The sequence below is a fragment of the Cebidichthys violaceus genome, unplaced genomic scaffold, assembly GCF_023349555.1.
Source record: "Cebidichthys violaceus isolate CVI_PGR_0920_01 unplaced genomic scaffold, fCebVio1.0.p SCAF_25, whole genome shotgun sequence".
Taxonomy (NCBI): domain Eukaryota; kingdom Metazoa; phylum Chordata; class Actinopteri; order Perciformes; family Stichaeidae; genus Cebidichthys; species Cebidichthys violaceus.
In genome coordinates, this window is record NW_027176428.1 from 78,048 (window position 1) to 93,157 (window position 15,110).

Genomic DNA, 15,110 nt, shown 5'->3' on the forward strand with positions numbered 1-15,110 from the left:
AATGACTTGGTATTGCAACAATAAAGAAACTTATTTTTAGACACTAATTCATTATTTTGAGAAAGCTTCTCAGTATTTTGCGATACTAAGCCATTGTTTCGAGAAAGTTTGTCATTCTAATGACTTTATAATGACTTTCATTTTTCATCAGATTGGCGGATATGGGCTTCCATACTTAAATCCTCTTGTGCTTGCAAAAAATAACTTATTGTATTCTGTACCCAGGTTTCTGGACTACCTCTCAGATCTTTGCGTGTCCATGCAAAAGTCCATCCCTGTGACACAGGAGCTCATCTGCAACTCAGTGCTGGACCCTAGCAACGCTGACATCCTCATCGAAACCAAGTCAGCCTCTCATTTTCATTCCTTATTCGATTTTTTTTTTTGCAAAACTGAAATGAGCTTTTAGAAATGACAGTTGTGCCTCTTCACCAGACTGGTCCTGTCGAGGTTTGAAATTGAGACGACGACAAATGGAGAGAGTCCCGTGGAGCCGGAGGATGAAGAGGAGGTCTGGCTCTTCTGGAAAGACAATTGTAAGGAGATCCGGAGTAAGAGCGTCAGGGAGTTGGCTCAGGATGCAAAGGAGGGCCAGAAGGAGGACCAGGAGGTGGTCAGCTACTATAGGTGAGATTTCTTTGATTATACACACATGACGTATACTATTTTATTTAACGGATATGGAATATGACAAAAACTCTATTCTCATAAAAAAAAAAAAGACAACGCTAATAATTCCAAACTCGCATGATATTGCCTCACAGGTGCCAGCTGAACCTCTTTGCCCGGATGTGTCTGGACCGTCAGTACCTGGCCATCAACAAGATCTCTGGTCAGCTGGATGTGGATCTGATCCTGCGCTGTATGTCGGATGAGGACCTGCCCTTTGACTTGCGGGCGTCCTTCTGCCGCCTGATGCTGCACATGCATGTGGACCGTGACCCCCAGGAGCAGGTCACACCCGTCAAATATGCCCGTCTTTGGTCTGAGATTCCCTCTCAGATTGCCATCGATGAGTGAGTTCATCCCTTGAATATTCTCTTAAATGACTTTTGCTACCGTTCCAAAGACGTCCCCTTGCTCATTTCTCCTCTAATTATCCAGCTATGACAACGATGGAACCACCAGAGATGAGATCAAAGAGCGCTTCTGCCTCACAATGGATTTTGTGGAGAACTACCTGAGAGAGGTGGTGTCACAGAACATTCCCTTCTCTGACAAGGAGAAAAACAAGCTCACCTTTGAGGTACTGCCTCTTTGTGGGTGGTGTGAACAGATGAGACGTCGAATTGGTTTAATTCAGCTGTAAATCATGGTTCTAAACTTTCTTGTCCATAGGTAGTGAACCTGGCAAGGAACCTCATATACTTTGGTTTCTACAACTTTAGCGACCTGCTTCGACTGACGAAGATCTTGCTGAACATTTTAGACTGTGTCCATGTAAACACCATCTACCCCATTAACAAGATAGAGAAGGGAGAGGAAAACAAAGGTAAACCTCCAGCTCCTTTATGTTTTATGTTGTATCACCACACAAAGAGTCAATATTGTCATTCGGAATTTTAGCTGTTGGTTCCTTTTCTCTTAATGTCAAACACATTATTCAAGCACCGATTTAGTCAGTTAAATTCTGATCAACTTCTCATTTTCGCATGCAGTACCTGTGAGTAATTTAAAGGGATAGTTTGGGTGTTTTGAAGTGGGGTATGCGAGGTACTTATCCATAGTCAGTGTATTACTTGGATAGGACATCTACAACTCTTTCTGACGGGGAATTAAAGCGGTTATCTAAGCCTTCTTCAAAGCCACCAGACTCCTTTTGACATAAACAGTAATTGACCAAAGTCACACATATTAACTAACCAGGCGAGGCAGCAGAAGACCAGCAACCTCCCGGTTCTGCGAGGTCAAAATACTGTTGTTGTTGTTGATAAAGTCTTGCATCTATGAAGAGAGCAGAGATGGATCTAACGGCTTCAGATCCCAGTCGGAAAGGGCTGTCTGGATGGCAAGGTAAAGCGGTGAAAGTATTATAAATATAGTGTACACTTGAACTGATATTGATTTATTTTTTTTGGCTCAAATACTTTTTGCTGCTGCCCCCGTTCACAGCAGTACATTGCTTAACTTCAATGCTGGTACTCCTCCACCATCTACTGTATGTAACACACTGACTATCTACAAGTACTCATACAACCCCACTTCAACAAGTCTGAACGATCACTTTAAAGATCACAACTAACTCTTTAGAACATGATTGATATGTTGTTAACTATGGGTTAAAGTAATGTTTTGTAAGCCAGGACAATGTATTTTTTAATATATATATATATATATATATTTTAAAAGAGACTTTTTAACCACCCTACATAATAAATATTTCATTTTTTACTGTTAATTCACCGCCAAGACCAATTCACACAAATATTCATAATTCTCTGTGTGGATTTGAATGTTTCTGCATGTTCTGTAGCTGGCAGCAATGTGATGAAGTCCATTCACGGAGTCGGGGAGTTGATGACCCAGGTGGTGCTGCGAGGAGGCGGCTTGTTGCCCACCACACCCACTCATCAGCCAGAGGGAGATGTGGCTAAAGCACAGATCGAACCGGAGAGAGAGGACATCATGGTCATGGACACCAAGCTCAAAGTCATTGAGATTCTGCAGGTGGGACATTAGGGAAACTGGTTCTTCCTTGTCAGCAAACACTTTGTTTTTCATTTTGTATCGTGACTTTTTATTTCAATATTTTTCTTCAGTTCATTTTGAATGTGCGGCTGGACTACAGGATCTCCTGCCTGCTTTGTATTTTCAAACGAGAGTTTGATGAGAACAACCCACAAGCGGACAACGCGGCCAATAACGCCCCAGGTCAGATGAAAGGAATGATGCCCCTTTATTTAATGGAATTATTTGTTTTTTATAGCAGACATGGTGGTGTTGTGCATGCTGGCTCGCTGCCGTGGCTTACTGGGACACTTAATGGAACAGAGCCATCGTAGTTAAACGTAGTTTCACCTTTTGCTTTTCCTGCTATGACAAGTTAATTTCATTGTTATTTACTCATACAAATGTTGAAATTGGTTTCTTTGCAATTTTGACTCTTTGATTGTTTTATTTTAATAACTCTAGGAAATTTTGACTTTGAGAACATTGAAGAGCAGGCAGAGGGGATTTTTGGAGGAAGGTAATCCGTAGCTTGTTATTTTTTCTTGAGCCATTTTGAGATAAAAGCAAGATCTTGCTTTAAGATAAAGCAAGAGGAAGGTGATGTAATTTCTGCCCCCATGACTTTGTAGTGAGGAGAACACTCCGCTAGACCTGGATGACCACGGTGGTCGTACGTTCCTCAGGGTCCTGCTGCACCTGACCATGCACGATTACCCTCCTCTGGTGTCTGGAGCGCTTCACCTGCTCTTCAGACACTTCAGCCAGAGGCAGGAGGTCCTCATAGCCTTCAAACAAGTAGGCCTCAACACTTTGTTTTAATATGTGACGATTCAAAAGTGCAAAACTGATAATTGACAAATGTAGGGATTTCCGGGAATTAACTTGAAGGGGATGCAAATCTACACGTCACCTCTCTTCACCTACATTCAGGTCCAGCTGCTGGTGACCAGTCAGGATGTGGACAACTACAAGCAGATCAAGTCAGATTTGGACCAGCTGCGTTCCATTGTAGAGAAGTCTGAACTGTGGGTTTATAAGAGGCAAGGGGAAGATGGCATGGACGGAGATGGACCTTCAGAGTCTGACAACAAAAACAAGGTACGAGAACATAAAACCAAATATAGAGTATATTAGTTATGCTATAAAACGTAATTAACATCTTCTCCTTATTACATGTTTAACAGGGAGACTCACCTGGTTCAGATAAGAAGAGTTCAGAAACCACCAGCAGTTACAACTACAGGGTTGTAAAAGAGGTATGCTCATTTGTAAAATATAATCATGTATTTTCATGTTTGTGATTTGTTGCCTGCAATTAAAATCCTCCTGTGTGTGTGTGTGTGTGTGTGTGTGTGTGTGTGTGTGTGTGTGTGTGTGTGTGTGTGTGTGTGTGTGTGTGTGTGTGTGTGTGTGTGTGTGTGTGTGTGTGTGTGTGTGTGTGTGTGTGTGTGTGTGTGTGTGTGTGTCTTCAGGTTCTTCTGCGTCTCAGTAGGCTGTGTGTCCAGGAGGGGAGCTCAGGGAAGAAGAGTAGGAAACAGCAGCAGAGACTGCTGAGGAACATGGGGGCTCACAGTGTCGTGCTGGAGCTCCTACAGATCCCCTATGAGAAGGTGCAGCACTTCAAATGAATATTGTATCGCTGCAGAATAATTAGGAATATTTAAAGCTCTCCATAGCTTTTACTCATTGCACTGCAGTTCCCCATTAACGGAATACTTTGGATGTTTTGAAGTGGGGTCGTATGAGGTACTTATACATATTCAGTGTATCGTCTACAGCAGACGGCAGTCGGCACACTCCCCAGTTTGGAGTAACAGAAAGGATTACCAGCACAGGAGAAAATCAAATGTGGGGGAAGCAACAAAAATGTGTTTTAGCCATTTAAAAAAAGCCACCAGACTCCTTTAAAGAAAACAGTAAATTGACCTAACATTACCCCTGCAGGACATACACCGACTATGGATACGTATCTCACGCAACCCCACTTCAAAAAATACAAACTATCCCTTTAATGTCCTGTAAATTAAAAAGGAAGTCTCATTGTATGTTATCTGCATTAGGGTGAGGATGTCCGAATGCAGGAGATCATGAAACTGGCTCACGAGTTCCTGCAGAATTTCTGTGCGGGGAATCAGCAGAATCAGGTTCTTCTTCACAAGCACATCAACTTGTTCCTCAACCCCGGGGTGAGTAGTGCAGGCATCTCAAGTTTAACACAGGGAGTGATTTCTACAGTTGACACAGTTCAGTTTCCGGAATCCGATTTCTTTTGGAAAAACAAATCTGAAATTCACACGTGACTTTATTCGTTTTCACAGACTGTCCTTCTTGTTCAATCTTTTTTCCAACTCTCTCAGATTCTAGAGGCAGTCACCATGCAGCACATCTTCATGAATAACTTCCAGCTGTGCAGTGAGATCAACGAACGAGTGGTTCAGCACTTTGTCCACTGCACCGAGACTCACGGTCGACATGTCCAATACCTCAAGTTCCTGCAGACCATTGTGAAGGCCGAGAACAAGTTCATCAAGAAGTGTCAGGACATCGTCATGGCTGAGGTCCGTTCTATGATCTTCATACCAGAGAAAATTATATTTTGTAACTTCAGTAGTGCCTGCGACAGAGGAGATTGTTGCTAATCTGAATGAAAAGAGGGGTGATACTAATGGTACTATGAGGTTTTATGATGCTGACGGATGCAGTGTAATCTTTTGGTTACAAGACTGTGACTCTTCCCCACTCAGCTGGTGAACTCGGGCGAGGACATCCTGGTCTTCTACAACGACCGCGCCTCCTTCCAGACCCTAGTCCAGATGATGCGTTCAGAGCGGGACCGCATGGATGAAAACAGCCCTCTAATGTACCACATCCACCTGGTAGAACTGCTGGCTGTCTGCACTGAAGGCAAGAACGTCTACACTGAGATCAAGTGCAACTCCCTGCTGCCCCTGGATGATATCGTACGGGTCGTCACCCATGAAGACTGCATCCCTGAGGTATGAATACTGGATTTCTATCAGCTGGAACATCCTGTGGTTGGTATTGATTTCACTTGGTGAATCTGTGTGTTAAGTTGAGGGGAAATGGCTCCTTCCCTACTTCCTAGCCCCCTACTTTCGCTGCCATTGCTCGTACCACACCCATCTTCAAACTCGGGCTTCATTTTGATCTCAACTACGCATCTTTTAAGTTTCCTGACTGCGTCTGGCACGGTTGTGATGCTATCGCGGTGACAAAATCTGTCCACAGACAGAAAACAATACCAGCCACATGCTGTCACAGCTGGTATCACCAGTTCACCCATCACGAATGTGCCTTATTAAGTTTGTTTGTTCGGATCCCAATAGGTGAAGATTGCCTACATCAACTTCCTGAACCACTGCTACGTCGACACAGAGGTGGAGATGAAGGAGATTTACACCTCCAACCATATGTGGAAGCTGTTTGAGAACTTCCTGGTGGACATCTGCAGGGTAAGCCACGATATATTCCACATCAGAGTGACTGAGACCGTCTGTTAGCAGACAATGCGATCAATAGAGGGAGAGTGCTTTTCTGCTTTAATTTATGTCATGGGTTTGGGTGATTATGTCAACGCTGCATGCAGTAAATATACAGTTCGTCACCTGTCGCCCACATGTAGGAAGTGTGATCCAGTGGCTGTGCGTCATGCTAATATCTTTTCTATTCCTTGCCTAGGTGTGCAACAACACCAGTGACAGGAAGCATGCGGATACCATCCTGGAGCGTTATGTGACTGAGACAGTCATGAGCATTGTCACGTGTTTCTTTAGCTCTCCTTTCTCCGACCAGAGCACAAGCCTGCAGGTAATCTGGAGTACAGCATTTAAAAGTACATGTCACAAGCAGTCCTGCAATTGCAATTTAAAGCCTATAAATCATGTACATGCTAAAGTTTAGTTGTTTGACGCCATTCTTCCCTCTGCATAGATGGCTCGCCGTATGTATGTAAGTAATGGCAACCCTCCCCCACGTTTTGTTTCCCAGCCCTTTTGGGTGTTCGTCGACAGGCTCTGAATTTTAAGAAGTATCTCCACTGTGTGGGTTTTCACGTTCTCATAGCTTAGTCAGCAGTCAGCACACAGACTACTTTGTTGTTCCCAGATCTGTGGGTGTGTTGCACAAGATTTTTGCCGGGACATGGTGCAGATGATGCAGTCACTCTTTTTTCCCAGCTAAACTTGACCGTTAGCTCCATAGAGCCAATCCTTCGTACAGTAACGTTGTGGTGTGGTATAACAGTTATATAAGTTGACACCCTGTGTTTATCTGGAATTGTTTTGTGCCAAGTTGGCCCTCAGTAGAAATGATTGATTTACTTTTGTGTACGCCTTTGCACATTCTGAGAATTCTGCTTGCTGAGGTTTACCAATATACGATGACATCACGACCCTCTTTCTCTTGCAACAGGCTGCCATTTTTGGAAAGATAACTGAGGTATTTATTGTACTATAGGGCTGTGGCCAGCTGATCGATGAACTCTGCTCATGATCATAATCAGCTGGCCCCAAAGCTGTAGACCCTTCCACCATAGGTGCTCTAGTATCCTCACACTAACATCTCTAGCACAAATTGTGTTACGGGTTCAACCTAATCAGCGAGCACAATGGGTTATTAAATTATTATTCACAGTTTTTCTCCTCCATATACCCTATGCAGTATGTGCTTTGCTTTTATTCTTTTTTTCTCTCTCTCTCTCTCTCTCTCTCTCTCTCTCTCTCTCTCTCTCTCTCTCTCTCTCTCTCTCTCTGTGTCTCTCTCTCTCTCTCTGTGTCTCTCTCTCTCTCTCTCTCTCTCTCATATATTGTGTTTATTTGTTTTCTGTTAACTTGCTCTCTCTCTGTCTTTCAGACTCGTCAGCCAGTTTTTGTACAACTGCTCCAGGGAGTGTTCAGGGTGTACCACTGTAACTGGCTTAACCCTGTTCAGAAGGCCTCAGTGGAGGCTTGCATTAAAGTACTATCAGACGTGGGTAAGATACTGGGCCAACACCGACCACCGAACTCTGTTATTATTTTCCGAAATGGCATTGTGGCACATGATAAAGGCACTAAATAGAAATATCCTCACTATTTACCTCTACCCAGCTAAAAGCAGAGCCATTGCCATTCCAGTGGACTTGGACAGCCAGGTGAACAACTTGTTCGTCAAGTCCAATAATGTGGTGCAGAAGAGCATCCTCAGCTGGAGACTCTCTGCCAAGAACACTTCCAGACGAGACTCCGGCCTGACCTCCTCCAAAGACTACAGAAACATCATTGAGAGGCTACAGGTTGGCAGCTTAACATGCTGAATTGTTTTCTTACATTTTCAGTACAATCTATTTAATCATACTATAGTATTTGCTATTATTACAGTGGGGGAAAAAAGCAAAAACGCTGGTTAAATAAAACATTAGTAAAATAATTCAAGGAGCAGCTGTTCCTGTCAACTGTGTGTATAAAGCAGGCCAGTGTATTGAGGTGAACAGAAAGCGGCAATGGCTTTTATGAAGTGCATTAGTGGCACATCTGATGGACTTTCAGTAGTGGTAAGATGGTCATATGTGCCATTAGTCAGTCTGGCAGAGATGAGCTTGAATTGGAATAAAGAAGGTACAAGTACTTTAAAACCGCCTCCTGCACAGCATGCATATGCAGCCAATGTCGCTGTGGCTTTGATTAGATAGATGACCAGCCAGTGGCCACATTTCTTTTAAATACACAAAAACAAATAAAATGAATAATCTCTCATTTAAATGTGTATTCTAACTATAAAATATATATTGTCTACAAATGATAAATAGAAGACATTTATAATTTGTATATTAAGATATAATTATAATATAATTACTATGAATCTAATATATATAGTGTAAGTATCTACTTATATGTGTGTGTGTATGTATGTATGTATGTATGTATGTATGTATGTATGTATGTATGTATGTATGTATGTGTGTGTGTGTGTGTGTGTGTGTGTATGTATGTGTGTGTATATATATGTATATATGTATATATGTATGTATGTATGTATGTATGTATATATATGTATGTATGTATATATATGTATATATATATATATGTGTATATATGTATATATATATGTGTATGTATATATATATATATATATATATATATATATATATGTATATGTATATATATATGTATATGTATATATATATGTATATATATATGTATATATATATATGTATATATATATGTATATATATATGTATATATATATATATATATGTATATATATATATATGTATATATGTGTGTGTGTGTGTGTGTGTGTGTGTGTGTGTGTGTGTGTGAATGAAGTAATCCCTTACATTGGCCATTCAGTATTTATTCCAGCACTCTGCACAATTACAATCATGTTTACATGATTACAATCCTATTCATACACTTTCTCTTTCACCTACTTGTATGTACATTACAGTTAACAGTTTATTTTTTCAACCCTTGTCATTAGCAGTATGTTTATTTCTGTCTTCCTGAAAATTGTTGCAACCGAGTGTAATAGTGAGAGTCAAATTCCTTATATGTGTGTACAAAGTGTTCCAGATTGTGACTCTGATTCTGTAAACAATGATTAGCGTCAGCTTAGACTTTCTTTACAGCTTGACTGTAATTTGTATATACACAATTGGTGTGTGTGTATGTGTGTGTGATGGTAATATGCCAAGAGTGCATACAAAACAGAAAAAGTGGTTTCTAATTGCAACCCGATTTTAGTCATAGGCTACGCTGCTACACCCTATTTTCTTGTAATACATGACTCAGTATTCACTGGAAGGCAGGAAAATCTCTGACATGTCTGGTCCAGTTCAGCTGTTATCTCTGCTTTCGGTTAGGGTGCGACTAAAAAGTTTATTTTATGTTTAATGAAATATTTTCCAAGCATGAGACCAACCTAGGCATAATATTTTCAAAGAGTTTCCCAAGTCATTTGGGTTTTATCACCAAGAGAGTTATGTGGTTCTCAAAATGCTTTTCCTTTTTGCTTTTATTTAGGGAACCGCATCTCTGAGAGTGCCTGCTTCAATGCTATTCTTCATATGTTTTTCACCTCCTAATCACCCTTTTGTTCTGCAATTCACTAGACAGCCTACACAGTGCTATAATCCACACCAGACCAGCAGTATTCATAATGCACCTTCACTTATTTGCATATAATCATCACCAGATGTGTCAGGAAGTGCATAGAGAAGTGGGGCGTGGTGGTACTTCATAGGTATGGGTTGCTTTGTTGGAGTACAGTATGTAGTGTAGTGGATGTGTCACGCCCCTCTGTGTCTCTTACATTCATTCATAAAGGAAAGTCGCAGGTATGTTTAGGTTCGTGGCAGCTGGATTGCTTGCAGGAAATATGTGATGTGGATGCATGTTGAGGAGATGTTGAGAGATAAGTCAGCGGCTGAAATGTTGAACGAGTAATCTAATCTAATCCGACTCTCAATGATATAGTATAGTATGTCCTACAGGTTACATAAGAAAAAAGGGCTTTTGATTTTTTTTTTTTAATCACCTCCATTGGATTCAGTCACGACTCCCCTTGTAATACAAAGATATATATAATGTCATAAATCATTTATAAAAGCTGTGTTGTGTCAACAGTCGGTAAGGATTAAGTATTGTGGTAATACTGCAGCTCTGTTTGTATGTCCCTATTGTCTGTAGGACATCGTGTCGGCGCTGGAGGACCGACTGAGGCCGCTGGTCCAAGCGGAGCTCTCAGTGCTGGTAGATGTCCTGCATCGTCCAGAGCTGCTCTTCCCGGAGAACACAGAAGCTCGCAAGAAATGTGAAAGTGGAGGATTCATATCAAAGTAAGTGTGAAGGTCAGAATTTGGCCTCTGAAGTTTTATTCTACCGGTTAACGTGGGATGTATGCAGTAGTTAAAACGCATATATTCACCGTAATGGAGCAGAGATATATAGATTTCCCATCAACATTTTATTAGTCTGTTGTGCTGTAATAATTAAAGATACAATAACAATTTACATGTGTTAATGGCTTTGTATGGTATGTGTGAATTGATTGTAATCAAAAAACTGGGACCTTCCCCAACTTTCTTGGTTGCCTGTAGACGGTTTTCTATGTAAAGGACTCACGATGGTTTTGCCGGGAAAATTCAAAAGGATGTGACTCTAATTCCCGCTCCCGAGTGCTTTGCCGCTCTTCCCCTACAGCACCGAAAACGTGTGTCAAAGTAGCTAAATAACACCAGTTAATTCATCCAGACTCCCGGGGGTGATCTGGCTGGTGAATTGGCTAGCTTTGTCGTTTGCCAATTACTTTATCAGCTAACGTTATGAAGCTACCAACGCCAGACCCATGCAGCGTATCTCAGTTACAGCTAGTGGACTAATCTTACTTTACTTGCTCGCTAACGTTATCGCTAGCAACAGACCATCAAGAGGGATATGTCAGTTGGCTACCTTACCAAATTACTTAACCAGCTAACATGATCCATGATGCTAACACAGACAAATTATGGGGATTTTAGCCAACAAAAAATTGTATAACGATGCAAAGCAAAGGTGTACAAAAATGTACAATGTTTGCTTTCTACCATCCAAGAAAGATGCAAATCAGGGGCGGCCAACTACCTAACTGTAACATAAGCTTAGCTACGGTTAGCCGGTTAGCTGTGACGTAGCTACGCGGCATGGATCCGGCGCAGGTCGCTGTAACGTTAGCTGATGAAGTCATTTTTAAAGGGCAAGCTAGTAAGTGTTATGGAGACAATGGTCCAAAAAAAGAAAGGAACATTACATACAATAGGCTAAAGTTATTCTAAATATTAATTAATTGTCATTATTGACAAGGATTTTCTAAAAATTCCACAAAATAAATAACAAACAAACTATGTAAGTGAGATGCTGTTGAAACATATGCATTAAATATGATAAATATTCTTGTGTCTGATCAAAACAAGGGGCTTCCCTTTATTTTATGGACAATGATATGCTTTATTTTATGGTGGTTTTTTTGTGCTTGATAAGAGCTCTCTGATGACAGGAACCTCACGGGACACAAAGAGCTGTTGTTGTTGTTGTTGTTGTTGTTGTTGTTGTTGTTGCAGGGATTATCACACTTCTTATGGCTGCCATTGGGAAGTACAGTAGTTTGTGGAGAAGTGTGTCAACTCTCACCACCTATGGTAATCACTGGGCCCGCAGTAGGTCTCTGAGAACTAAAAAAAGAAAATGCCCTTCTTCTTTTGCCTAAATGCATTCTGAATAACGCATTACTTTGTGGTTTTCTGTCATTTTCACTCATTTAAGTGTGCTGCCTGGCCCTTATCCTCTAAATCGGTTGTTTTGGGCTGAAAGAGGACCATTGTGTGAGGGGAAATAAGCGAAAATAAAGTAGTGATTTTCATAGGTGTTGAGATGTGTTCAGCGGTGGAGTTAGGTGGTTGGAGAACTGCGGCTTTCATCGATCCATTTGTATGCACTCACTTTTATTTCTCTTTTCCTGACCAGGCTGATCAAACACACCAAGCAGCTGCTGGAAGAGAACGAGGAGCGTCTCTGCATCAAAGTACTGCAGACACTGAGGGAAATGATGACAAAAGACCGGGGCTATGGGGAGAAGGTACAATACCCTCTGTGTTCCTGTTTTTCATCATCTGCTCGTTGTCGCGCCCAAGAATCACCCACACATGAGATAAAACACTTCACTGACATCTCAGGATGCAGTGTTCCCGGTCTCACTGCACCAAACATGCTGGAAGATATTAGATCGAAAAACGGTAAAATAGAAGAAGAGGCTGAGCTCTCCTCGGTTGCCGCTGGAGCCTGATCATATAACACGCTTAACAGAAAAGACCCATGCGTATGTCATCAAGTCCTTTACTTGAAATCACAGCAGCCAGCAGTTTATGAATACTCTCTGTCATGTCTAGCTTTATGCTTGGCAAAAACTGGTACATATTTTAATAAAAAAATCAATTCCCTCATAGCTTTATTCCCAAAGAACCTTACAAACAATAAGTTCAAATGATTGAACCACACATCAACAGTATTAACATTATTAACATCACACATGCTTCAACTATCTCCCTCAACCATTTTACACAACATTCATCAGTTACTAATGACCTCATTGGCTACTAATGAAACTAATCTTTAGTTGATTGCTTCAACTCTGTCAGTTTGCAGCTTGCAACAATAGCAGTGTGTTCTAGTTCACTGGTAGAAACAAAGTCAACCCACAACTGGAATTAGGTTTTTGATTGATAACATTATTTTTATATTTTGATGCAATAGTTGTTACAGTAGTATGTTTAAAGGTACCCTGGAATGTCTGTCTGCTAGCAGCACTACAGAGCATGTTGAAAGCAATATGAAAGCCATTCATAAGCTGAACCCACAGAATTCCCTCAAAGGGTTTTTATTGTCTCAATTTAGATCAATGGACCAATAGTATTTCCTTAGCCAACAAATGTAATTATCCAATCATTATAGCTACTCTACATCATATAATAATCTAATCTTGGTTATATGATATGCGTTTGTTATGTTCCTCAAATTTAAAACTTGTTTCCTTGATTGACAAACAATTCGTGGACTGTGAAAACAAGATATTTTTTTCTTATGGCGGTAAGAGTGCTCTTGACCACTCCAAAAAAAAAAATCTTACCAAAGACAAGATCAAACAATCCCAGAAAGCAATGGGCACTCACAAATTATGAAAGAATTGTGGATATGAACAAAAATAAGAGGAAAATTGTTTTCTGCATGAGGCCCATTGTATTTTAGGGAGAAACACTGAGAAACAGTTTGTTTACAAAAAAAGAACTCCGCAGGGTACCTTTTAATAGAATAAATAAGCCTTCACTTATGACTCACTCCTAAGCATATAACATAAACATAGTTGAAATGCAACATACACCCTTTTATATTAGAAAGACGACTAGCACTGACAACCAATTAAAATAGAAATATACATAAGAAATATATATTGTATTGTGGTATTTTTTTAAAGTAAGAAAGTTGAAACTTAATTACATCCATGAGTCCAGGAAGAGACAGGAATATACTGCATCGACATATGTACCTGTGGCAGAACAAAATTATCACACATTTTATCAAAGCTTTTAAAGGGAAGAGCATCTGTAGATTTATTTAAAGCCATTATAGAATCCAAAGCTTTGTGTGCACATTGTAACATAGCAGGTGTCACATGGGAATAAAACACATGCTCACCACTGCAGATACCCACGTTCAATTTTCTAATTTAACTGGCCGTGATGACGGGCGAGAAGCCAATGAGGGAGCATGTTCTGGTCATTGCACTCGTGACTTCTGCTGGTTGGCAGAAGAGTGTGTGAAGGAACCACACATTCAAAACATGATCGGCCCTAATGTTTCTCTTCTAATGACGAGGCACGTTAACAGATACAGTAAATGCATTTCTATAATACTGCACCTTTTTGTTTTATCCACATGTATAGTAAAGATATTTCTCTTCTTCTTTTAAAGATTAGAACTATGTCATCTGCATAGAAAGTGATAGCTAGCTTTGACCGACACATACGCCCGTGGTGTGGATATCCAAAGCACTTCACACTTTATTCATTGACATCAAATATTTTTTAATTTGGACATTCAAACCATTAAGAAGCACAAGATAATCACAATACATACATAGTCCACCAAATATGTGCTAAGTTTTAACAGACATATCACCTTATATTCCTCTACTTAATATATACTTAACGGTAGTAAACACTTTTTTTTTTTGTGAATCAATGCCAAACAAACTTAAAATTTTTACAATTATTAACATGCTATCCTTTCAGTTTTTTGATGGAGTTCTTTTCAGTAACTTAACATGCTGTGTGTGTGTGTGTGTGTGTGTGTGTGTGTGTGTGTGTGTGTGTGTGTGTGTGTGTGTGTGTGTGTGTGTGTGTGTGTGTGTGTGTGTGTGTGTGTGTGACAAGCTTTACATTTGCTCACTTGTGACGGAGCTCTAACTCATTAATCTGGCTCTACTAACTCTGCCCCCTATACTTTTTCTCTTGCAGCTGATTGCCTTTGATGATGAAATGGATGTGGCTGAGGTTAATAATTTGAATTCCTATTGTGATGTTACATCTCATTTGTCTCCCACTAACAACATAGACATACTTGTGCTGCTCGTAGTCTTTCTGTCTTCACGTTCCCATCAGCGACACCTGTCAGTAGCTCAGTCCATCCCTCCCCGTTCTGTGTCTCCTGATCTCCATGTTATAATGTAGCAAACTGCTAGCATGTCTAGCTCGCATTATGCAATATGCTTGTGTGTTCTGCCTGTATATGGTCGCGTACTAACTTTCTGTACTGGCGTTTACTCTTTAAGGAAGACATTTTTAGAAGAATCCACTTTTTTCTTTTTACCAACCGATTTTAGGTTTACTACTATTGTTCATCCCGTTCGAA

The 15,110-nt window shown here is 40.5% G+C and overlaps 1 protein-coding gene across 1 annotated transcript in view; it reads left to right on the top strand.

Annotated features, from left to right (window-relative positions):
- Positions 1-15,110, top strand: part of itpr1b (inositol 1,4,5-trisphosphate receptor, type 1b) — a 75,228-nt gene that overhangs the window by 19,152 nt on the left and 40,966 nt on the right. The window contains 22 exon segments of the mRNA XM_068720289.1: positions 226-345; positions 436-627; positions 765-1,016; positions 1,105-1,246; positions 1,339-1,492; positions 2,474-2,667; positions 2,760-2,871; positions 3,133-3,187; positions 3,300-3,465; positions 3,601-3,768; positions 3,855-3,926; positions 4,143-4,280; positions 4,731-4,856; positions 5,028-5,228; positions 5,415-5,666; positions 6,018-6,143; positions 6,370-6,498; positions 7,543-7,663; positions 7,779-7,963; positions 10,359-10,507; positions 12,171-12,282; positions 14,717-14,752. Of these exon segments, the coding sequence (XP_068576390.1) occupies positions 226-345; positions 436-627; positions 765-1,016; positions 1,105-1,246; positions 1,339-1,492; positions 2,474-2,667; positions 2,760-2,871; positions 3,133-3,187; positions 3,300-3,465; positions 3,601-3,768; positions 3,855-3,926; positions 4,143-4,280; positions 4,731-4,856; positions 5,028-5,228; positions 5,415-5,666; positions 6,018-6,143; positions 6,370-6,498; positions 7,543-7,663; positions 7,779-7,963; positions 10,359-10,507; positions 12,171-12,282; positions 14,717-14,752 (3,202 nt within the window).